Source organism: Pelophylax lessonae (assembly GCF_965119305.1).
Source record: "Pelophylax lessonae genome assembly, chromosome: 2".
Lineage (NCBI taxonomy): Eukaryota > Metazoa > Chordata > Amphibia > Anura > Ranidae > Pelophylax > Pelophylax lessonae.
In genome coordinates, this window is record NC_138769.1 from 649,497,423 (window position 1) to 649,524,308 (window position 26,886).

Here is a 26,886-nt window from a genome sequence, read left to right on the forward strand (position 1 = left end):
TTTACAAAAATGTGAGGGGTGTACTCACTTTTGTGAGATACTGTATGTATACATTCACAAATATTTGAACTTAAGGAGGTGCAGGATGCCCAAAACTGCCATTCCTATACTTTCTATGTATTTTGATACATGAACTTACTTTTGGATAAAAAAAAACCTTTGACTATTGCTTCTCGTCCCTAGACCCTTTTCTTAGGGCATTCTCTATAGGACGGTATTTGGAGTCCGTCTGACTAGTTGATGTGATTTTTTTTCGCTTTCTACAACATGTAATTCCCCTTGACAGTCATGGGTGTGCACAGAAAATAAGTGAGAGAACATCTAAATGGGGACGCAAACAGTACTTAAAGGATATGTGATCTTTCAAACAAAGTCATCCCTGCCTGGCCCCCTGATAAAAAATGTTCAAACCTCCGCTATCCCAAATGATTACACACCTGAATCTGACAATCACAGCCTTCCTAAAATACTTAGTTTGGGACCAAAACCTTCTGGTCACAGCTGCATAGTGAGTCCCAGAGGATTGAACTTGCAAGTCATCTCCAGGACTGGATCTTGTTGGAGCTGATAGCTACCATGAGGGGACAAGGATGGGGCAAAATACCAACCAGCAATCACCCCTAGTTCCCTCAATGGTGGTTGTTCTGCCTTCCGGAACCAGCAAAGAAAAATGTATTTTGAGACCGCATTTTCCAGCCAGTTCCATATTTTTCTTGTCAATTTTAAAAGAGGACTAAATTGAACATTTTTTTTTTTAACTATAGTTTTATGCTAATAAACCCACACATAGTGATTGTAATAAGGAGACATTTATCTTTTGGGACCTATAAAGACTTATGAAGCTTCTATTTTAATTTTCTGTTTGTCATTTCTCAGATGTTTTTTTTATTACGGTTTATGACCGTTAAAGTTATTCCATAGAGAAATGTACAGAAACTTTAGTGAGAGCTTCATGTTGTTTGAGGTTTTAATTGGCAGATTTGAGACATGCAGACTGATTATGTTCTTGGGTTAAAGATTGTTGATGTGAACATTTGTACACCAATGAATCTATTGGAATAGCAACATTGCCATCTGTCGGTGAACCAGTATTTTAACCCACTGCTTCCTATAGTTAATAAAAGTTCCTGTGTTTCTTAAATGTGTATTAAAGAGAATGGCTCATTTTATATAAACTAAGGAACAAGTTAAAGGTACCACATCCCTATAGCAAAAAATATACAACAGAGTGTGGGGCAAAGGTCGGGACTTTATAGGTACCGTCTGAGACCAGTAAATACAAAAAAAATATATAAAAACATCAAGTTTATTATGTATATCTCCAAAAAATGGAAAAAAGAAAAAAAATCAAAATTTACAAAAGGACAAGGGACCAATTGATCTATACATAGATACAATGTTAAACAATAAAAACATCACAACAAGTGCATATTCCTCGTACATTGGTATTAAAACCTATGGGAAGTAACGCTTAAATTTGTATTATTTATGGTTGTACCATTCTCTGTGTTCTTCCAGGTTCTTATTCTTTGTTTTACCAAGTGCTCTTTCACATGTTCAGCTGTGAGGCAGTAAAAACAACCCGGCAACCCACCTAAATTCTACAATGGGGGGCAGCACTTTTAACTCAGCCTGCATTGTGTGACAGGTGACACTGACTGGTAAACTCACCCATTGAAGTCAATGGGAGCACACTGCAACCGCAAGCCAAGAACTTGGTTCATGGTTGTCATACGTTTTCTTTATACAAAATCCCCTTTCCTTTTTTTTTTAAATAACGGACATTTATGAGAAAACAGGATCACCTCCTTATTGCCTGTCAGCTGCTGCTATACTGGCACTGCCACCAGTGTTAAAGAGCCCTTATGCTATTTATCATCTTGCCCTCTGTCCTTTCCTTTACTGTTTTGTCCTTATTTGTTTCGACCTTTCTACTATGAATCTTTCCTTCACATTATATGGCCAAAATAGTTGAGTTTTGGTTTCATTATCTGTTGTTTAAGTGCTCAATCTAGTGTTTTTTTATCTGTGAAAGTAATGAACTATACATTTACATCTACTGTTTGTTTGTTTTTCAGGTTCTCTGTACCCAACCAGCATGCGTATTAATGAAGAGGGACGCTTGGTGGTCAATTTTAAGACTGAGGCTCGATTCAATGGTCTTTTCTTGATGTCACATCCCGGTATGAATAGAACTAATTACTTCAGCTAGAATCAGTTTGCATACCTTAACTCTCCATTAGGAAAGGACTTTGCATTCAATGCATAGGAAAGTGATTTCATTTTTCAATATATACCAAAAATGAGCTTCCAGTTTTGGGTAAGATAACCTTTTAAGGATCCCTAAAAGAAATTATATTTATCTATGGCCAGCTTAAGAAAATCCTTAGGAAAAAGAAAGTTTGTTCATTTTTCTAATCATTAGGGGGGTCAAATCGATGTTCGTTTTCAACTGCAGTGACGAGAAAATTCGAAGGGACAGAATGGAAATCTTTTCTCAATCAAACAAATTTTTAACAGTGGTTTTCATTCAGTAAAGTAAATTCCTTCCAAACTCAAATGTTAAAAGCAAACAGAATCTTTCGAATGATAAACGAATGTTCTAAAACTTTTTGTACAAATTTTTATTTGACATTCTTTCCATCCGGCCAGCTTTAGAGAGTTGATTTATACAGAATTCACAAAGCCATTCACACAGTGAAAGTGTGGGTACAGTCATTCTGTTGAAAAGGGCAAAAACAAATATAAATCATTGACTTAAAGTGGAGTTCCACCCAAAAGTGGAACTTCCGCTCTTTTGTTTCCTCTCCCCCCTCCGGTGCCACATTTGGCACCTTTCAGGCAGGAGGGGGGAACGGGTACCTGTTTTTGACAGGTACCCTTCCCCACTTCCGGGATACGGCACCGTTGCGCCGTCCCTCGGAAGCTCGGCCCCCTTCTCCCTGCTCCGCTGCCGAGCCAGTAGGAATGCGCTGCGCGCTTCACGCATGCACAGTAGGGACCCACCCGTGAAGCTGCAAGGCTTCACTGCCGGGTTTCCTTACCGGCAATGGTGGCAGCAGCACCCAACAGCCGATGGAAACATCGGCTGTGGTGCCGACATCGCTGGACTCCAGGACAGGTAAGTGTCCTAATATTAAAAGTCAGCAGCTACAGTATGTGTACAGTATGTGTAGCTGCAGAACTCCGCTTTAAACAAAAATACTGCAACTAGCCACTAGAAAGAGTTAAGTATCATTGGAAATTCCTATGATACTTAGGTCCAGCTAGCGGCCAAATGCAGTATTTTCCTTTTTAAATCAACAATTTACATTCAATCAGCACAGGATGCAGCCTTTATAAATTGGTTTTGCCCCATTCAGATGGAACACACGTAAGTGCACTTTCACTGGGCAAATTCTTTATAAATTAACCGCTTAAAGTTTGTCAACTGGAATATATACAATCTTCAGTCTGGAAACAATGCTTGTCAAGCAGGATTATATGTACAGTGTATAGATTCCCCCATGGAGCATAAAAATACTGTAAATGAATCTGAAATATTCACTTAAATAAAAAGTCACTCTATCACTATAAAAAAATAACCTAGCTAGAAGCAGTAAACCATAGGTTGCAACATTCCTTGTAGTGACGGAAGATGCCTGCTTCCTCTTGCTTCCAGTTGCCCAGAAAAATAATGAGGGGCTTTTGGATGATTGTGAGGGTATGAGAAAGCATGCAAGCTCTCACATTAGTGAGACACTCGCACTTTCCCCGATATATCCGAATCAGCCACCAAGGTGACCAATATTGCCGATATTTCAGGAAAGTGCTTGTACCGGAGTGATGTCTGCAGCTAGAGGCATCTCCCTGGTACCGGCTTCCATAGCCGATGTTCGGCTGTCATTACAAGGAGAAACCGCTCGGCTGTCATTACAAGGAGCGGGAGGGGACGTCCCCCCCTCCCACCGCCTTCCACGGCTCACCCAGGTCTTCTGTCCAACCAGGAGACCCGGGCAACCTGCCTGCACGGCCGCCGAAGACCTGATCAAAGCCGCATTCGGCTCTGATCGGTTTTCCATGCAAAAACCCTTGACATCACTTCCGGGGTACTCGGCGCCAGATTAAAAAAAATGACAGCATTCAAAACAGCGAAACTTGGCGTTTTGAATGATTTTAAGTGCAGAGGAGGGGTTTGGGGTCTTTTAGGCCCCCAGATCCCTCCACAAGAGTACAGGCAAAGTAAAAAAAAAAAAATGTTTTTTAAATGTACAAAAATATCGGCCCATATTGGCCGATACCGATACGCATTGGTCAAAATATCTGTATCGGCAACAAAAAAACGATATCGGTCGATCACTAATTTTTTGTCTTCTCCCCCTTGAAGTGCCAGTCTGAATCCAAGGTGCACAGTTACATATAATATATAGTTACATAATTCATAAGATTCAAAAACAACACTGGTCCATTCAGTTGGACAGTCTGGACAGGAAGTGATGAGAAATCTCCCAAGTGGGGACACACATTGCAAATTGTCTTTTTAAATTAAAATTGGGAAAAGGTTGCAACATCTGTGAGGTTATCATTACTGTCTGTCTGTTCCTTTATTGGTGACAACTGATCCCCAATGGGGCCATGAACTGGAGTCTTGATTTAACAGAAGTGTTTACTTTTCCAAAATCCTTACAAAACTAAAAGAAAAAAGTTTTGGCTGGAGCGTAAATATACAAAATGATGTAAGTAATAACCTAAGTCTGTTTATTCTAGGAACTTCATTGAGCTCTATGGTTATGTCAGCTGATCACCCTGAGCTGGTCTTTACACTAAGTCTTGTACGCAGTGAACCGACCTTCAACCAGCCAGTTCAGCAGTGGAGCTTTGTTTCTGAATTTGCGGTAAGAGAAGGTTTTTCCTCTTTACAACGCAAAGATACATATTTTAGGTACAGAACTCTGTCTTTATATTGACCTAATCAAAATGTTTTGAAAGTGTTACTAAACTCACAACAGTAAAATCAGTCTGTATATGTAGTAAAGCATGCTTGTTATACGCACTGTGGAACCTAGGGGGTTAATCCTCCACATTGTGTAAAAAGGCAGTTTTATCCTATCTTCTCTGATCCTCCCATTCTTTTACTGTCCCCAATCCATCTGCTGATAGTACAAAGCCTTAGGGGGGGGGGGCACTCTGTACATGCTCAGTTTGGTGTGTATTGCTAGAGAGTTTTTTTTTCTTGGTAGGGTGCATGTGATCAGTACAGGGCCAATCAGCATGTCCAGACAGAGGGCCAGGGGTCATGCAGCCTCATAGGACAGTTAGCCTAGAATGACAATTCTTCCTACAAACTTTAACCAGACACTCATAGAAGTCACAAGACTGCTATATATTGCATTTATAGGTATTTAGCCATTTATATTTACTGAAATAATTGCATTTTCCATGTTCTGTCTACAGTGGGAGACCAGATATAGTGAATGCAAGGTCCTGGGTCTAGTAACACTTTAAGGTTTTTAGTATTTTATGTACATTTTCTTTTGTACATAAAAGTCGCTGAAATATTTAATGTTTAGTTTAGTGACAATAAAGATCCAGTGACGTGTTGATATGTGCAGTGATGCATGTTACAACACAAGTGGTAAAGCAGTATTAAAACAAAAAGCAATACCATACTAACATGTCATATAACACATAAATAAAAAAAAAAAAGTCACATTGTCCTTTGCAGGAGTGTAAGGGTGGTATGAGACTGTAAATGTGCAGTGGACTCACTGCTCAACTCACCCGCCAGTACTGCCACCTCTAAAATGGATGCCCTGGGCCTGCTCCTCCTGTCCTGTGCTCTGGCTCTTCTGCTGCTCAACTCGTGTCTGCGGCGCTCTGCAGGGCTGGGCTGGGCCTGGGCTGGTGGTTGGTGCACTCACTGCACAGACTGTGACAGCTCAGGCGTGCACACTCTTTCTCTGCTGCTTAATACGTCTCGTGATGTCACGCCGCCAGCATGTCTCCAACACGAACACCCTCCCTATGCTGGCCTGCCCCTGACTGAATAGGCGCCGCGAGGAAGCCTTTCGCCGCAGCCGCGAAAGGGCCTATTCTTACAACCTAGTGACGTCACTGATGCTGGCCCGGAAAATACACATAAAAACAGGATTTTGATTGGGGGGGCACATGGGGGGCACAGTGTAATGTTGGGGGGGCATGGCCCCCTCTGCCCCCCCAGTGACGCCACTGGAGAGCTGTGCAGTCATTTGATTGATGATCAGTCATCTTTGCTGCAGCGTGTTTGTGATGCTGCAGCTGTCCCATGCCGGCTCTAAGATGATCAGTCATCTTTCAGTCTGTTCGCAGCTGTTAACAGCAACAGTTACCACATCCGGCTCTGCTCTGTTCACTGAATAACCAGGCCCAGGATGTGACAGACATGGTTGCCTCCGACTCTCAGCCACATCCTGACAGGCAGAGCCAGCTGTCAATGAGGCAAATGGGTGGATCCTGACCATATTGTCATGATCTTCCAAAACTCTGGCCCGTCGCTGATAGCAGACAATATCGCACCTTGGGTTACAGGAGTACACCAGCAAAAGTTTTCCTGTGTCCCAAAAGAGAAGTATAGCTAACAAGGTTTTTGCCATACTTCGCTTTTAACCCATTAGAGGAGTTTTGCCTTATCACTTCATCTCCGAGTCTGTAGAGGACAGTGCTAAAAATATGGTGAGTAAAGCAGCTGGAGAGCTCCTTTTTTGTTTTTAGCCATTGCCAGGGATCAAATATCTTTTTTTGGTGCAAGCTGGAATCAGGATTTAAAGTAATCCATCACTTGCCTTCCATCCAGAAGGTTTTTACCGAGAATAACTGCAACTTATGTTACACAAAAAAATATGTTTTCAAAAATCTTTATGATAACCGTCTCTTTTATAATGTCCTCAACAGGTCCGGGATTACTCTGGAACGTACACTGTGAAACTCATCCCCTGTACCACAGCTCCATATCAAGTATATAATCTGCCAGCCGTGTGTAATCCTCGGGAGCCAATAACATTCGACGTTGACATCAGATTCCAACAGGTTTCTACATTTAAAATTATGGATATGTCTATATGTCTTATGTTACCTAATTCAGGACATCACAGGTTAAATTGACTATTGTGTGCTACTTTTATAGACCCTTAGCCCTGGTTCACACTGATGCAGTTTTGGATGTGTTCAAGTGACAAGTGAAATAACATGATATTTCATAGAGGCCGTTCGCATATATGCAGTCCGAACGCTATGCAATTGTAAAAAGGGTCCTGTGCGTCTTTGGAGCGATACAGTGCAATTTTGTGCTCCATATAGTTAAATGGAAACTGCATGCAAAACGCATAGCTGTTAAAAGACAATGCGATTCCAATGCGTTTTGTACTAGTCTACATAGTTACATAGTTACATAGTAGTTGAGGTTGAATAAAGACAATAGTCCATCCAGTTCAACCTGTGTAGGTGTGTGTGGCTGTAATCATCTCACATAGCCCTGAATGTCCTGATCCTTGAGATGTATGTCTAAGAGTCTTTTGAAAGCTACCATACTTTCCACAGAGACCACCTCTTGTGGTAGAGAATTCCACACTCTTGTAGCCCTAACAGTAAACACTGTGCTGTGTTTCTGAGCTGCTTTCCAGAGAGAGAGAGAGACCCCAGGCCATAAATCCAAATTGCATGCAAAACCCATTCAAATCGCACCAAGTCAGTGTGAACCTAGCTTATACTCAGTCCAATAAAAAAGAGTTGGCACATGATCGCCTGACATACATTCAATACATCATATTAAAAAAATATATGATGATTGGATAAGAAGAAGTTATAGGTCATCCATAGCATTTTGTTGTTTTTCACATATCCAGTTATTGGGGTACCCATAGTCTTTTATTGTTTTTTGGATATCCATATGAAAGAGATACAAGTCTCTTAGCATATTACATATTCTGCTAACATTTTGGAACATATAGTACCTCTAGAAAGTATTCACATCGCTTCACTTATTCCACATTTTGTTATGTTACAGCCTTATTCCAAAATAGATTAAAATCATTCTTTTCCTCAAAATTCTACAAACAATACCCCATAATTACAGCATGAAAGAAGTTTGATTGAGATCTTTAGATATGTATTAGAAATAAAAAAGGAAAAAAATCCCATGTACATAAGTAATCACAGCCTTTGCTCAATACTTTGTTGAAGCACCTTTGGCACCAATTACAGCCTCAAGTCTTTTTCAGTATGATGCTACAGGCTTGGCACACCTATTTTTGGGCAAATTTTCCCATTCTTCTTTGCAGGACCTCTCAAGCTCCATCAGGGATGGGGAGCGTTGGTGTACAACCAATTTCAGATCCCTTCAGAGATGTTCAAGCAGGTTCAAGTCTGGGCTCTGACTGCGCCACTGAAAGACATTCAGAGATTTGTCCCGTAGCCACTTCTTTGTTATCTTGGCTGTGTGCTTAGGGTTGTTATCCTGTTGGAAGATGAACCTTCGTCCCAGTCTGAGGTCCAGAGCGCTCTGGAGCAAGTTTTCATCAAGCATGTCTCTGTACATTGCTGCATTCATCTTTCCCTCGATCCTGACTAGTCTCCCAGTTCCTGCCACTGAAAAACATCCCCAGAGCATGATGCTGCCACCACCATGCTTCACTGTAGGGATGGTATTGGCCAGGCGATGAGCAGTGCCTGGTTTCCTCCAGACATGACGCTTGCCATTCAGTCAAGAGTTCAATCTTTGTTTCATCAGACCAGAGAATTTTGTTTCTGACCATCTGAGAGTCCTTCAGGTGCCTTTAGGCAAACCCTAGGCTGGCTCTCATGTACCTTTTACTGAGGAGTGGCTTCTGTCTGGCCACTCTACCATACAGGCCTGATTGATGGAGTGCTGCAGAGATGGTTGTTCTTCTGGAAGGTTCTCCTTTCTCCACAGAGAAACACTGGAGCTCTGTCAGAGTGACCATCGTGTTCTTGGTCACCTTCCTGACTAAGGCCTTTCTCCCTCGATTACTCAGTTTCACCAGACGGCCCACTCTAGGAAGAGTCCTGGTGGTTCAAACTTCTTCTGTTTAGATGATGGAGGCCACTGTGCTCATTGGGACCTTCAATGCTGCAGACATTTTTCTTTACCCTTCCACAGATCTGTTCCCCAATACAATCCTGTCTCGAAGGTCTACACACAATTCCTTGGACTTCATGGCTTGGTTTGTGCTCTGACATGCACTGGTAACTGTGGGGCCTTATATAGATAGGTATTTGCCTTTCCAACTCATGTCCAATCAACTGACTTTACCACAGGTGGACTCCAATCAAGTTGTAGAAATATCTCAAGGATGTCCAATCAAGTTGTAGAAATATCTCAAGGATGATCAGTGGAAACTGGATTCACCTGAGCTCAATTTTGAGTGTCACTGCAAAGGCTTTGAGTTCTTATGTACATGTGATTATTTCTTTTTGTATTTTTAATAAACTTGCAAAGATTTCAAACAAACTTCTATCACATTGTCATTATGGGGTATTGTTTTTAGAATTTTGAGGAAAATAATTAATGTAATACATTTTGGAATAAGGCTGTAACATAACAAAATGTGGAAAAAGTGAAGCGCTGTGAATACTTTCCGGATGCACTGTAAATGCATAGTTTACAATTGTATCTGCATGAGGAGTAACCCAAAATAGTTCAATACGTGTGTAGTATATCTTGCTGATCCAGGGCCTGTCTGACTGAAACAATAGACTCTATGCAATCTTTAATGACACAAAATATTTGCAATGCTCCTGGTAGCCAGAGACCATGTGATCATTGCCTAGGCCAACCTTTTTCAACTGGTGTGTCTTCTGGGTTTTTCAGGGGTGCCTTGGCAAAATGCCTAAAAATTGTTTCCAATTGTCCAAAAAATGTTGGCGTCATAAAGAAATTATTTTCCCCAGGAGAGGCGCCACATTCAGGGCAAAGCAATGCCTATCAAGAGGCAACATTCATTTATTGTGTTGCATTATGCCAGACTTTTCACGGCACCCTAAGGTGCCATCTGGGTTCTTTAGAGGTGCCTAAAACTGCCCTGAAAATTGTCAACAAACTAGTTGGTGGATCAAGTTTGCCTTTTACACAAAGCCACAGATTTTTGTTGTGCAGAATTACATTCTTTAGCACCATGCGTGCCAGCTGCCAGCATCATGACAACTGATGACGACATAGGTTGATAATGAGGACGTTTGGCACCTGAGGGTGTCCTTGTTTGCCCCTTTCCTGCTGCTCTCTGTCAGCACTGGGGTTGTATTAATAGAGTGAGGGGGAGAAACTGAGGGAGAAGAGAAAGTTTGGAATAGTAGTCAGTACCAATGAGCTAAGGTGGAGGAATAAATCCCCTCTAATGTTGGATGTCCTACGTTTGTGGATACTGCTGCAATATGTAAAACTATTATTTAGTGTTTTATATTTTAGAATAGGGGTGCCTCATGATTGTGCAGGATTTTAAAGGGTGCCTTTAGTGAAAATAGATTGAAAACCCCTGGCTTAGGCTATAAGTTACAAAGAAAGCCAAGCAGCGGTATTTATAATTCGCAGCAAGAAAAGATGTGTTTTTCTGCCCAAAATAGTAATGTGTTTTGTTACCGCTGACGTGCTCTATTGAGAAATGTGAATTCAGAGTTTTGATGAAAGGCGCATTTTAAACAATCAAATCTGCTTCTCTGGTTCTTCATTTATACTGTTACACAGCATTTAATAATAAAATTCAAATTATGTGTAACACTTACTGTATAATGGAATACACAAGTAAATATGCAGCTCATTGCAGGGAACAATACTCATGTTGACAGGAGTTTTTGTCAAATGCTCAGCATTTGGCAAGAAAAGGTTGTGTTTGGTCTGTTTTGCCTGCAGTTCAAACTCACTTCAAGTAGACATGCTACATGTGAAGAAACAGTGCAAAACCAAGCAGGCCTGACATTGCTTCAGTGTCATCTACAAAACTCAATTGTAGTAAGTGTGTAGGCAGGTGCAGGAATTCTTTCCATCTATAGGTAGGACCATGCTGATGCTACAGGGGAAGGTGAGTCTGTTAAGGGAGATTGTTCCCTTGGGATTCTGTTAGCCCTCTCTAGGAAAGCAGATATCTGATTTGATATCCAATTCCCATGAGAGTTTTGGTGACCATCTTAATGGGGATCCCATGTCATTGGGTGCACTTTGAATGAGTGGAAGGCTAGGTAGAGGAAACCGTTGGTTAGGGACAGTACTTAGTGCAGGGTCAGGTTCCTGACGAGTAGGGACAGTGTAAAGCCTAGTACGCATGGGATGAATGTCGGGCGGCATCAGCCAGTTCAATAGAAACCAGCCGACATTCAGCACATGTGTACTGCAGCCCATTCAGCCGGCTTCTGTTGAAGGGTCACGACCGAAAAAGGTAGAAGATCGGCTCTCAATCAGGGCTCTCGGCCAATAGCTGAGAACGCTGACCGGAGTGTTCTGGAGGGGGAGGGCAGTGTCCCCTGTCAGAACACAATAGCACATCAGGGATGATCGCTCTACTAGCATCGTATTGTTAGTACAGCGGCTCTGGTCTGAGCTGTCAGTTCTTTTTCATTCAACATGCTTGGTTGGGCTGGGTTGACTGTGTCCACTGTAAGCAACAACCATAAAGTCTCTGATTGGCTGAGGCCTGTGTGTGCAATTCTTCCTGAGCGGGTACCTTGAACAAAGCCCTACCTACAACTAGGAATTTGCTGACCTGCGTTTGATATGCATTTCAAACCCATGTTAAATACAGGAATACATTACCTACTGACATGAACCTTTACCACTCTCTATCCCTAAGAAGCCTCTTATCACAGAATTTTGTACAGGTGATGCATTATTTTCTATTTCTCCCTAGGTCAGCGATCCAGTGGCTGCAGAGTTTAATTTGAACACCCAGCTGATACTTCTATCTAAAAAGTCTCTCTGGCTGTCGGATGGATCAATGGGATTTGGCCAAGAAAGTGACATAGCCTTTTCTGAAGGTACAATAGCTGTAGACTTGTACGCTTTTGATGAAATAACAGTATTTTGATGTACTAAATGTATTGTGTATAATTAAAAATGGGTACATAATCACTTAGGGTACGTTTTGTGCAGTATGGCCTGGATGGCTCAGCGCAGCAATGATGCGCCCATCGCACAGTTCCTTTTTTTTAAACTGTATTGAGATGTTACACAGACATTTCATGAAGTTCAATTTGAACTTCATCACACACCACCATAGTACAGTGGTATAAACCAGGCAGATAAGGAGACAAGGCATTCTGCCTTGACTGCGCTGGAAAAGCAGCCCAATGCAGTCCCACTGCATGTGATGTGTAAAGACCCTTTCTTGTGAAAAGTTAAAATCTTTTTTTGTAGGAAGTTATTGTAAAAATGAAATGTTCTGTGGCTAGCTAAGTTTTTTTTCCCATTATACAGGGGGTATGACATAAATAATTTAAAAATTTAAAACCTACATCGATATCTGGAACCTATATAGGTTTTCATAAAAGTTAAAGGACAAGTTCACTTTAACAAAAAATAAATAAATGTACATGTTTTTGCAAGTAAAAAAATGTGTGTTTATTGCACCAGCGATCAGATGCAGATGATCTCCTGCAGACTGTCAGTGTGAGCTGTCTGCCTCATACATCATATGGCTAGGCAGTTTCACACTGACAGGAAGACTCAGGCTCCTTTCACATATTGGCGTCCCAGATTGCGGGCAGAATCACCGCGATTCTCCCCACGATCCCGAATCATTGCAAATCGCGGGACATCCATGAGATTCCCGTGACTTGCAATGGCACCCCAAATGCAGTGCGATTTTGCCGCGATTGTGGCCCGATGAATCGCGGTAAAATGGCGCAAACATAATCACGGGACGCCTGTTGCCCAAAAGAAGTTCTTGTACTTTTTTGGGCAACAGGCGTCCCCACGATTCTGTTTCCACGATTTTACCACAATCACGGCAAAATCGCACCACGTTCGGGGTGCCATTGCAATTTACGGGAATCGCACGAGTGTCCCGTGATTTGCGATGATTCAAGATCACGGGCAGAATCATGGCGATTCTGCCCGCGATCTGAGACGCCAATATGTGAACGAAGCCTCAATTAACTACCCGAGCACTTAACAGCTACAGAACTACAAGCTGATAGTTGCAATGGATGTCAGGACTTGTGGTTTATTCAGTCACAGAACTCTATGCTATTTTCAAAAAGTGACAGCTAGTATGGGGAACTTCTCCCTGTACTGCTGTCACAGGGAGAGAGCAGCAGGGAGTGACTGCAGCAGTGGGAACATGTAACATGTTCCCAAAGGTGCACCTATCTTTTAAGTAACCGATGATATAGAAAAATCCTAAAACAGAGAAATAAGCCATAAGAATGTCCTGATTGTTGTACTCTTCCTAAGGTACAGATGCAGAGTTCTCTTTATTTAGTCATGATGAAGAAGGGCTGTAGTCTGGTATAATAATACAAAGATTAGTCAGGCCTATGCCCCTGCCCTGGTTGTCCGTGGTCACATCGAAATATAGCAGGCAACCTAAGTCACCTGCTTTTAGGTATTCATTTCACTTGTCTAGCATCTTCCTAATGACAAGTTTGTTTTAAAAGTGGAATTGTCATTTTGTGGAACAATGACAACATGGATACTGCATGCCCATCATACTACTCCTCCTACTGGGCCGGTTGGGGCTATCCTCCCAACTCTTATACAATAGTTAGGGCAGCATAGTCACTATTACTTTAAGACATTTAAAACCTGCATCAGTATTTGTAGCCTACATAGGTTTCTAAGCACTAACTAACCCAGGATATAGCAAAATAAGAAAATAGAAAAGGTATCCAAAAGAACATCCTGATTAATGTAATTTTACTAAGTAGCATTGTGATTTTATGGAACAATAACGACATGGATACTGCAGTACATCACACTACATCTATTACTCTGCTGGCAGTCGCTATCCTCCCAACTCAAATCCAGTAGTTTAGACAGCGTGGTCCCTGTTCATTTAGAACACTTGCCTTACAGTGTTGAGGTTCTGAGTTCCATTCCCCCTATATTTACTTTGCATGGAGTTTGGACACTCTTGCTATGTTTGTAATCAAATTTGTATTTACCAATGGCCTATGTACTCTGTAAAGATATTTTTATGTTGATTTTGTAGGCCGTAAATCGTCATAAGTCATGTGTCAGCAAATTATTTCCATTTTTAGTGCCATTAGTGTTTGCATACCTCCAGACAGGCTTGATCTTTGAGTTCCAAAAGCAGATGTAACTTGACCAAATATTAAGTAGGGGATCCAAACAAATCAGGGGTCTAATTTGTTTTCTCATTTGTTTAAAAAGTGCCAGTTTGTTGCTGTGATTAAACAGATGTGATATGTCATAAAATGTTGTTATTACTGAAGTTGGCCTATGAGCTTCAGTAAAGATCCTGTCTTAATATAATGTATAAATCAGCTCTTGACTAAATATTTATTCTACAGGTGACATCATTTATGGTCGGGTGATGGTGGACCCTGTACAAAACCTGGGTAATTCATTTTATTGTAATATTGAGAAGGTCTTCCTGTGCACTGGAGCAGATGGCTATGTTCCAAAATATAACCCATCCAACGGTGAATATGGCTGCCTTGCTGATTCGACATCTCTTCTGTACCAAATTAAAATTTTGGTGAGTTTAATGGAAACCTTACTATCAAAGCTGGTTTTAAGGCTTATCAACCTTCCCTACTGTAACATAAGACTGAGCAACATTATTGATTGCAGTCACTCTTAGCTGTTTTCTGCTACATTGGGTGTGGATCCTATGTCTATGAGTAACTGCAGACACTACTGCATCTCAAAATCTTTCAGACAAGTTGGAAAAACTTGTCTGCTAATGTTTTTGGAAGGGCTGGCTAAAATACATTTATATGAGTGCTTATAAGATTCTTATTTATATGGGTGCTAAGATCATACCAGACCTTCTGACTGCCTTCTTATGTGTGTGGCTGCACTTATACGCCCTGTAGATGCTTTGAGAATTAAATTACCTCACACAAAATACAGATTATCAAAATACTCTAATATGTAAATAAGCTCAGCCTCTGGCTTTAAGCCACAAATATAAAAAAAAAAAAAAAGTGATAGAATATACAATATGGTGTCATGGGTATAAGAAGTAGTTTCATGGCGGTAGATTTACATCTGTTTACTTTGTTTTTTATTTTTATGTATTTCTACATTTTGTATATGTCTGTATTAATTTGTGTCAATTGACTTTGCCTACAGGACAAAGCACAGCCAGAAACTCAGGCTAGCAGGTTTGGCAGTGTGCAGTTTAATGCCAGGCTTGCTGCAGATGATCCGGAGGCGTTGCCTCTAGTCAGACAGCCGGGTTCGGATGGATTTAAAATTGACTCCACTCCTTTGTTCCAGGTGTGTTGTTGCTTACAAAATCATTAGTCATGCTCAGAACTGATATGTATAAATCTTACTACTGAAACCAGCCTCTACATTAAAACATACACCCCTGTACCCTCCTCATCCACCCTCATCATAGGAATTCACAGTTTCATAGTATGAAGGCTTTATGGGTACTATTCCTCTTCACTACTTAGACTTTTTTTTGAGTGCATGCAACCAACTTAAGGATGGGAGATAAAAAAATGACTACACAGAGAGACCCCAAAAAAGTATACGAATAAAAGCTGGACTTTTGAATGTGCCTAAGAGGAGAAGATCCAACAGAAACTAGACTTATACACTTGACATAATAAATTATATTTAATTTACACTTTTATATAACATCCATCAAAGGTACTCAAAATAATAAAATTGTACAATTGTATTCTAAAAACATATATGATATCATGGCCAAACCTATTGACACATTGCTTTGTATTTTACCGCTTCCTCAAGACTGGGCGTTGAAATTAAAACTTCCCTTTATAATATCCAGTGCCAAATGAAAACAGTTTTGGTTACAGTTCCAAATGTACAACATATTTGTGCTGTTTTTTTGTGTGTCAGTTTTACAAGGCATTGTTGTGGCTGTGACAAATTCAAAAATAATTACTTCCACTTTGAAGATAATGAAGCTGGGTGTTTTTAAGACAAAGTGGGTGGAATGGGGAATTCGGAGAGACTAGCCCCTATGCACAAAGCCAGGTCTGAAAATAATTGGTTTAATCAGTTTGGTGTGGAAGAACTTAAGTGGCATACACAGAGCCCTGACCTACACCTTAGGGATTAATTGGAGCATGTGCCAGTCTACTCATCCAACATCAGTACCTGACTTCACAAACGTTCTTTAGGCTTAATGGGCACCAATTACCACGGACACACTCCAAAGTCTAGTGGACAGTTTTCACTAAAGAGTGGCAGCTGTTAAAACAGCAAATTAGGTGTTAAATCCCAATTATCGCTCATAGTTTTGTGGGATGTTTGACAATCTCATTGAGGTGTGATGGCCTGATGTCAACAAACGTTTGACCTTACAGTGTAGCTGAGGTGGTAACATCAGTAGTAATTTTGGAGTGCCTGTTGGTCTGTTGTTGCTAAATGCATGACAAATGTGTATCACTTGTGTAAATGTTTTGAAAAGCATATTCTCTGAATGTTCTACAGGTGTCTACAGGACGAGAGTGGTATATACACACAATATATACTGTAAGGTCCAAAGAGAATGCAAACAGAGGCATTGGAAAAAGAAGCGTTGATTATCAGTACCATTCAGTATTGAATGCTGGTCCTTCAGGGGGTTCAGCAGCACGTAAGAAAAGAGATGTAAGTGAAGCCCCAACGATTGCTCAGGATATTGGCACAGAGAATAACAGAGGAACCAATATTCAGCACATAATACTGGAACGCAGCAGAAAGACAACTGCTCCAGAGAAGGAAATTACTGTTGATGGGATTATTCCCAGAGAGCTAAATAAAAATGAAAGCGAGGTCAACGTGGTTATCATTGTGGTCATCCTGGCAGCAATATTACTACTTGTGGTCTGTTTAATAGCCATTATTGTTTTCCTGCTTAGACGCAAGCAGAAATCTAAAAAGAAGGAAGAAGGTCAAGAATCAGGAAGTAGTGAGCCCATGATGCCTCATCGTAGTTACAGTACCGACAGCTCTGAGGTTTGACATTGTGTAGCCTTGATCAAGCCATAGTAGAGTGCCTCAAAATAACTATATTTCCAGTAAAGGTCTCTTTCCAGAACACATATACGTACCCTGTGCCACATGGTCAGTCTGCTCTTAAATACCTCATCTCTATTTAATGTGTTGGATGGACCATGAGGAGCACAGATGAGACAGGCGCATGAAACCATTGACTTTGTACAGATGGATGTTTAACAAACTCGACAACCTGAACTCATGCACTGAACATGAAGAGGCGCTGAACTATTACTATAAATGAGGATCATCCTATTGTATTTCTTTTATATTATTTAAAAAAAATGGAAAATATGCAAAGGTGCTGATAGCTCATCTGTCTTCTTAGAGAGAGAGCTCATTCATAGTTAACCTTGGAGGTTCAATGATGATACTATACATTTCAAATAAGTATTGTTTTTGCCAAGAGAATTTTGATGAGTATGAAGATACTTAAATTCATTATTTTTTCCTTTGCAATATTTAAACTGATGACATGGTCCAGTTACCGCACATACATGTACAATCATGTTGTTCCATGGTATGCCAAAGATTCCTAATAGCTACAAGGTGCTAGTCTAGGAGAGGACATGGCTTATTCACAGTGTAATTTTAGTTTTTCGTATGTGGTTGTTCTCACACAGTGGTTGTTTTAAAGTGCACCTGTAGTTCAGGAATAAAGGAGGTGAGTGGAGGAGATGTACATTGTACTTGGTTCTTTCAGGGTTTTTTTTATTAGTACATCAAAATACTCAGGTACATGTCATACAAATGTACAGAAGCTCCTTCAGAGATTTAGTGTGTGTTATGACAGTGTCAATCCAAGTCCGTTCCTGCATGTCTCTATGGCAAGGTCTAGGTTTGGCAGGCACAACTTTAGAATGTCACGTTTAGGTGAGCGTAATTCATTAACTTCACTGTATTTTCATTACTGTGCATTATTTTCTTTTTTTTTCCCAACTTTAAAATATTCTATTTGTTTTAGACAAACCACCTGAATTCTTTTGCATGCAAATTCTAATATCAGTTTTATGAAGTTTGTGTGTTAAAAGTAAAATATACAAACCTGATCACACAGGGTTTTGCTGTTTATAATACAGCTAACTTTTGGCTGGAACTATTTGATCTTCAGTAAGGAGGAATGAGGAGAGTAGAATTGTTTTTGGGGGCATATAGAATAATGATCCATAAAAACTAAAGGCTTGCAGTAGTCAAATGAATAAGAATTGAATCTCCATGCTGTAATAATGTAAGTAGAAGAATATTGTTCATTAAAAAAACAAATTACTCAAAAGTACCAAATTCTCCCACAGCCTAACCTCCATGGATCTCCCATAGTAAATGCTGATGCAAAAATTACTAATTTTTGCAGCTAGAGCTCAATGTATGGAAGAAGTGGTTTAAAGTGTTATTGAAAGTGATATAATTGAAAATGATATTGAAAAACTCTAAAGTTCCCAAGAACATGAGGTAAAGGGGAAATCTTCCCCAAAAAATATGGCTTTATGATATACTTTATCATCATGCTTCGAAAATACTCAAAAAACTCAAAACATCTAAACCTAGAATTAAAAGGCCAGTGTCTGTCTTCTCATCTCTGAAACTTTAAAGCATACATACAGTTGTTTGCTGCTAAACTGCAGGTGCACTTTGATAAGGCAAAGAACAGTGGTCCAGTAACTCTTAGCAACCAATCAGGAATCGTCTCCTGTTGGTCCAATTATACCAAATTGCCATAAGCAGATATGTGTTTGCTTTAGGTTACTGTACACCATTGCTCTTTGCTATAATGTTACTAAATAAAGGCCATGATGGGAAAGAAGCTTATGATGGTACAGGAAGATGAAGGCATGTGTAGGTTTTTTACAGGGTTATCCTCAATGCTGTAGGAATTATAGGAATAAACATGAGACAAGGTTCCAATGAACCAACACTAGGAATGTAGTCACATAGTGTTAAATAAAAAAGACTGTTGTCTATCAGCTTCAGGTTCTTGCAACTGGACTTTTCTCCAGAGGAAGGCACAAGAAATTAACATGGACAGCTGCTAACAATTTTGCAACAGAGGAGGAAACAAATTCCCTTTTGACCCTCAAGGGCAACCAAATCAACTCCCTGTATCAAAATATTGCTGTATTAATTTTGATAATTACATTACCAGGTCATTCTAGTAATTTTGGCTTTATTTAACAGCATAGTGCAAAGAACAATGATGTGCAGTATCCCATTGTGACCAATCATAAATCGACATTTAGCAATTAGAGTAATGAAAACGAATTTCTTCTGCATGTTCCTCTATATACTTGTATAAAGACCAGTGAGTTTTCTAGTTACATTTTGGGAACAAGTAATTTATTATTATTTTGGAAATCATTGAGCCTCTTAAAAGATATGTTAACTAATGATAACATATTATATTTGTAACAATGTGCACATTAAGTTTATATTATGAATTGCATAGGTCTTGTGTAGCATGGTGCCAAGTCTACGGTTCCTCTCCATACTGTTATATACAAGGTTCATTTTTCATTGTTTAGTCATATTTATGGCATTTGATCTTTGTATGGAAGTCCAGTTGGCCAAATCATAACTGAGGACATTCATGTTCTTCTTAAATACGTAGTTTCCCTTTTTTGGCTAGTTGGTTTATACGTTATGTAGCTCTTACCTTGATTGTACTAACTCTTTCTCTAGAATTACCTTATGCTTACTGTTTGGAACTCATTAAACAAAACACATTTAGGAAGTCTCAGGAGTAATTAAAGCTTCCTATACATGATGTCTAGTTGCCAAACAATTTTGGTGCCAAAAACAGGGAATAAATACAGATGATCAATTAAAAAAACTTTAAGTGATTGGAAATTTTCACACAACTCCCTTATTGTTCTCTGTTGTGAGTGCAGCATTAGGCTTTACCGTACTTCATTGTCTATGGGAGCTTATCCAAAATGCACTAAAAATTTGATGTGTGATAAAGGGACCTTCTAATTACTCACCAGTAAATTGTAAGGAACTCCTGTGTTAGGGTTGCTTAAAGAGCATAGCATAGCCTGGAATGCTTGTGTGAGAAGCCTCTGGTTGATGCAGCTATTATTTAATGGTCTGCAAACTATTACTGGGGCAGTGAAGTTGCTCATAACGATGCTAAACAGATTCACCTTCATTTCCCATGCAACTCAGGAGACAAAGAATAGCTGCTTTTTTGTAGAATGCCTTAAGACAGTCACGCAAAATTGTGTTTGGTCCAAAGTTTAGCATGTTAACTTAGCAAACAAGCCAGTATGCCCTCATTATCATTAATTTTATAGGGCCACACTGTCCACTACATTTATGTCTATATAGCCATACAGTAAGTAAGCACTTGTTTTAGTTTAATCTTTTATTAAGAAAATGTAAATTGTACCATCTGTATACATATTTATCTTCTTCACTGGTATTAAAAAAAAAAAAAAAATGAATATTTAATGTCTTACACTGTTAAAGCCCAACTGTCTCACCAATGGGAACAGAATTTCTAAGCCCTCCCTATATATTCAAAGCTAAATAAAAAGTGTTGGGTATAGATGTGCTTTAAACATATCACTGGCCCAACCACACATGTTTAGTCACTCCATGAAGCCTATAAATGTCAAGTAGACAAACACATGAAGTGGCATAGTTAGATTTGGCTACAAACATTCAGTTAAAAATAAGGATCTTGCTATTTAAAACTTAGGTCAGGCACCCCCGTTTGAATGTCCTCTTTAAAAGACAATAATGCTCTGAATAAATAAAACAGATGAAGGACACAATTGCTATCTGCGCTTATGAATCAAGCCCCTTGTCTGTATAGAGTAGTGGTGGTCAACTTACTGATATGGGGGTCTCAAGTGTGGCCCCTAACATCACCAAAGGGATGCACATAATTTTCAGTAAATATAATAGTACAGTAAGTTGTCAAAATCTACAGACATGCAACTGGAGATGTGTCAAAGACTGCAGATATACTACAGGAAATGGTTAGAGACCACGCATGACCAAACATGCTATAAGAGTTGGAGGCTAGAGACATGCTTGAGGAGACCGTCAGACTGGAGACGTGTTACAGGAGACTGAAAAAGATCTTTATAAAAATTAATGCTTTCATATTTGTGCTTCCCAAAGCCCCCTTTAAAATAAAATAAATTATAGGAGAAGTAGGGCCAAAGCTATACTTCTCTTATGGATCACAGGAGTGCACATAATTCTGCATTCCTGTGACCGTTTTTCAGCCAATAGCGGGCTAAAGCCTGCTGTTGGCTGATGTCACTCAGCTGGTATAGGGCTCTAAAAAGATCCTGACTTTAAAGTCGGGATTCACCCATATGCCTAGACCAGCAACTGGCTCAGTCACCCAGCACACTGCTGGGAGCCTGAGCCAGCCGCTCCCACCCCCCTCCACAGCTCAGTGCTCCAGTGAGCGCTGGGAGGGCAGAGTAGAGAGCTGGTGACTGACATTTACTGGCTTTCTACAGACTGAAAACTGAGAATTGAGTGATCAGCTGTTTTGATTTGATTGCTCAGTTCCCAGTCTTAGAGGCAATGGGGGACAGCTGCAGTTGGGATCAGTGCTGTAGCCACCTAAGGGCCAATTCACACTGACTAAAATGCATATAAAAATTGAAGGAGAGAGAGGCACCTCTAAGTGCAGGTATCCAATTTAATGAAATAAAACAACAATAGGAAATTACATCAAGGTAAGGGTGGACAAGCAAATTTTAGGCGGTGGTGAGAAGTCTGATCCCAGAGAGTCCTTAGTCGTGCAGAGCGGTGTCTGGGGCGTCTTTAGCTTCTAGTGTTCTCCGTGGGAAGCCGGCTGTCACGGTGATGGAAATCCGACCAGAACGAGCTTGAAAAAGGAGCACGGCTGTCGTTCCATTTGCAGCACGCTCTGAAACCGGTCGCATATTGGTGATGTCACCATCCCACGCCTGCAGCGTCCCAAGCCTCGTTCTGGTCGGATTTCCATCACCGTGACAGCTGGCTTCTCACAGAGAGCACTAGAAGGATAGCCCTAAGCACATGGACGTCCTAGGCAAAACCCAGCATATTGGATTTTAAAGAACCCCCTCCCCTTTTCCTAGGTACCCCCCCATCCCCTCCCACTTGTACTGTCGGCTTCAGCGCCTATGTCCTTGTTGTAAAATGCATGTACATTTCCATCCATATTAGTCGTGTTTTAACACACTTCGATGTCCGTTGACATAATTTTTACATTTTAGTGCAATGCACCATTTTGGTGTGAATGGGACACATTGGAAATTATTTTTTTTCATAACTCCTTCTGTTGATCTGCATTTTACATCTGCGCTAAAACGCATGGGTGTGAATTGGCCCTAAATGAGTATGAATGTTTGTTTCTTTGTATTCCTGAACTTCTATTTTAAGATCTACAATATAAACATAAAAAGAGAAAAGGGATGGACAGTTTGGAAAAAACATAAGGTAATTTGAAAGAAATAAACCAAAACAATTTAAATAGTGGAATCAAGACTACAGAATATTGTGCTTTCCATGGTTTGAGTAAGCATCTATGTAAAGAAAACACAGACTGCTGACTGTAGAGGCACTGAGGGCCACACAATAAGAGCCAAAGGGCCACAGGTTAGGCACCAGGGGTATAGGTTATAAAGAAGTCGCAGTCTCACTGATCTCATTGTCCATTTTGAAAAGTCATCACATGCTGATGTCATTACCAAAATTTCCCAAATATTTTGGAACATTGTTACATGAATAAGTGAAAAAATGTAATGTGCCGTATTTTTAGGTTAGAATGTTAATATCAGAATGCATAGAAAAATGTTTCTATCCTGGTTACATTTGAATACCTTACAGGGCCTAGTGTAAGCACATAGCCAGTAATTCACAGTTTGCCATTTTTCGTTATTATACTTACCTTTTCCCCATTCTATGTGGTGTTGTGGAGCTATAGGACCTCCACACATGCTGGAAATAGCATTCTTACCTTTTGGATTTGTGTAGTGATGGAACACTAGGGAAACCTCCCAGTGCACATTTACTGCCAGACCAGTATTCTCTGTAAAGTCCCGCCTACTTCCAATACCTCAGAAGACAGGGCAAAGCTCCAACTTCAAGAATTGTAATTAGTGACTAAGTAATACAAAGCCCCAAAATTCAGGGCTCCTATCAGGTCTGTGCTTTTTAATGTACACTTCCAATTTACTAGCTGTATAGTGATGACAGGTTTACATTTACCTGGGTATAAGCTCTGCATAGGTTACATTTATCTAGTACACCCTCAAAATCTGTACCGTCCTATGTTTTTAAATACCAGGGGGTCCCCAGATAACAGTAAGGCTGGCTATAGATGAGCCATTTTTAAATGACTTGATTTCCCTATCCACACATTCATGGTGGATGGGGGGAGTCCTCCCTGCTGTGCTATTGTATGTTGACAGTGGGAAGACTTTCAAGCTACCACAATACACTGATCAATGCTGCCGGCTATAGCCTGAGGTGTTGATCGGGCGGCATAAAAACTACAGGGTGGTTGAACAAAAGGTGATCAGTATATCAACTTCTGTACAACTATCCTGTCCATACATAGATTGAAATTTGGGCCGGTCCTTGCTGAATCGGCTGAATTTCAAGCCATGTATGGCCGTCTTAAGACTGATAGACAAGAAAGGTCTCTACTGTTCATGCCAACCAGTCTGGTGTTAGATTATATTTATGAACTATAGAAAAGTAAGGGATCTTAGATCAGACTCATGATGTTATGTGTGTTAAGGCCCTCTGGGTTACAGTAGACCATTTATTTAGAGCTGGCAGTACCACAGCACACAGATGCTTCGCATGGTACATAGTGGTGCTCTGAAATGCAGGTGCATAGGGTGCCATTTAAAACTATGCCTCAATTGTGCCACAATTTAAAGGTTTATGTGGGACTCTAGTGTTTGTTAAGTACAGCTGAGACACATTTTACACTTTCAAAATATCTAAAACCACCCCCATGTGTTTTAATCCTGATGGATCCATACAATGAATACTGTTATACAGTTGACTTTTAATGGTGCTTTTCCTGTATATATACTTTCATATGTGTGAGCTACTGCACATACATTTTTCAGTGCACCTGTGCCTCAATTTGTATTTTTATGTAATTTTGTACCTTGAGGAATATTTTTGTAATAATACAATCCAGTCCTGTACTAACTATGTTTATAAAAACAGTTTTCATAAGTGTTCTCTATCATACAGCACTGAATATCTAACATTCTCTTAGAAAAAGCAGTTTTCCAATGTTTGTACTCAAGCTATAATAAAATAATTTGTATGTTGGACCTAGAGCCACCATGTGGTCTGCAATAAACTGTTTTTTCCCTTCTTTTTTTTTTTTTTGCGTGGTTATTATCTACCATGAGGGTCATTTACAGTATTTGCATTTATTTTATAATGGCACCAGGGCATGGTACAGTATACTAGGTTAGTGGTCATGGATAACAGTATTGAAATTATGATTGAGAAGAAAAAAAGACAAGACTCTGCTATCAAATACCCAGGTAGTACAAAGTGGAATGAAGGGAGGGTGAACCACTGAGTTAAACCATAATGGGTCACAATGGCTGTTCAATGATATATTTTAGACAAGTAGTTAAGGGGCACCCCCTCTGACACTTCAGGGTCCTCTCACTAGGCACCCCCTTTACCGCTAGCTAGCTCCTGGATCACAGGCACCTTCACCGGAGTGGTCCCCTTTAAGCTGGGCAGACCCTTAGGGGTAGTTCACAGTACTCATGAACTTGGAATGCTTTCCTGGAACTGAACCCCTCTTTCTCTGCTGGTCCTCGGCACACCGGATCCTCTCTGCAGCTCAGCTCAGCTCTCTCTCTGGACTCTCAGGCAAGCCACCCGAGACACCCGATCCTTCTGACAGGAGGAGAGACAGACGTACTCTCCCTCCTGGGACTCTGATTCCCGCCAAAGACGCTGCATCATGCGCTCCCCTCAAACTTCTACCCACTCCCAGAATCCTCTGCGGCAGAATCTGCCTTCTGGGGTAGATACAGGCCTGAGTGTGCCTCTGATTGGGTTTCCTCCACTACCAAATAAGAATCCTCTCATGGAGCCAGTGGGGAGAATCCCCTCTCAGCAGCCACACCTGGGAGACATGACAGCCCAGCTGAAAATCATGGCCCTGCATGCCAAGGCAGCCAAGGCCCACTATACTTTGCCTAGCACCTACCTTGTAGGGTGCCACACATACAATACAAGGCATTTACACAGATCAGTGGTAACTTTATGAATGACAGGTTAGGTGAATAACATTAATTTTATTACAATGTCATGTAAACGTTGTTGGGAAATATTAGGCAGCAAGTAAACATGTTGTCTGTGAAGTTGATGTGCTGAAAGAAAAATAAATGGGAATCATAGTTTGCTATTAAAAATTTCATGTTTATTTCATTACAGATCTTAAACATGAAAAAGCTTTATTAGCAGCAGATTTATAATTAGCAATTACGCTTAAGGTTTGTACATATGGACATTTGTTTTATTAGTAAACTTATTTTCTACAACATAGTAAATAGTAAAATATATAATCCTTTGTAAATCTTTTATAACCCTATAACAAAATATATGTCTAGACAAGGGCAGGTTCACACCGAGAATCGCACAGGGATGTGCTGCATGTTCCTGTTCATTTTACATGCAGTTCTGTGTGGTGCGATTTCAGCCCATTATTTTGAATAGGCTGAGATCGCTCTGAAGCAAAAGTAGGGCATGCACTACTTTTGTAAACGCACTGCAGCCACATCGCATGGTACTTCTGTATCATGCGATCTTGTGCACTGCAATTGCAACCTGCATTTGAGGTTTATTGATTGACTGAAACTATTAACAAAACAGAGGGCGCACCAGCCAAGTGCATTGTCCCTAAAAAGGTGGTAAGTGATATACTTACACATAAACAGGTGTGTCAGAGCTTGTCATAATACAACAAATGTCCATGCGTCCTCAATACATCACATATCAACTCATTGCAAGACAAAAGGAATCCAACCAGCTAACATGTTTTGAGGGCCTCCCTCTTTCTCAGGCCCTGAGGAAGAGGGAAGCCCCTCGAAATGCGTTAGCCCAGTTTAAATGTGATTTATCAAGGACATTTGTTGTATTTTGACAAGCTTTGATACACCTGTTGGTTTGTGAGTATATTACCAACGTTTGTAATAATAAAATACATGTTTTTTAAGGATAGTGCACTACTAGGTTGGTGCACCCTCCGCCTTGTTAATGGTTTCAGTGTATCCAGACTTCCCCGGTCTTGAGAGGACAGCAAGGCGCGGCATGTCCACAAAAATCAGGATGGAAATCTAGGCAACTACCACCTCTGGGGTACGCTCTCAAGCACAGGAGGTTTTTCACTTGTTTTTCGGTTCGGAACGGTCATTGATGGACGCCGACTGCATATCGCAACTGCAGTGCTTTTTGAACACAGTGCAGGAAACGTACAAGGAACACAGGTTTCCTGCACCGCCTTCTGCTGTGAATCTGTCCTAATGTAATCAATAAATGCAGTGAAATTGAGATTATTGATAATTAAACTGCAGATAGCTACAGTATTCAGGTAACTTTGAATCATCTATAAGTAAAGTATAAGTATAGATGGACAGGTAACTTCTTGAGAATGATGGACAGGAAGATATGTGCTTGTCTTCTAATAGCACATAGCAGGTATGCTGGGACCACTGCTATAGTCAGTC

The 26,886-nt window shown here is 40.4% G+C and overlaps 1 protein-coding gene across 1 annotated transcript in view; it reads left to right on the plus strand.

Moving 5' to 3' along the window:
* FREM2 (FRAS1 related extracellular matrix 2) overlaps positions 1-18,099 on the plus strand; it is a gene marked incomplete at its 5' end in the record, with an annotated part of 315,063 nt that extends 296,964 nt beyond the window's left edge. Inside the window, 7 exons of the mRNA XM_082244593.1 lie at positions 2,079-2,183; positions 4,747-4,874; positions 6,910-7,044; positions 11,871-11,997; positions 14,494-14,681; positions 15,281-15,427; positions 16,619-18,099. Coding sequence (XP_082100719.1) covers positions 2,079-2,183; positions 4,747-4,874; positions 6,910-7,044; positions 11,871-11,997; positions 14,494-14,681; positions 15,281-15,427; positions 16,619-17,131 — 1,343 coding nt within the window. The 3' untranslated portion in view covers positions 17,132-18,099. The remainder of the gene's footprint in view (positions 1-2,078; positions 2,184-4,746; positions 4,875-6,909; positions 7,045-11,870; positions 11,998-14,493; positions 14,682-15,280; positions 15,428-16,618) is intronic.
* Positions 18,100-26,886: the final 8,787 nt, after the last annotated feature.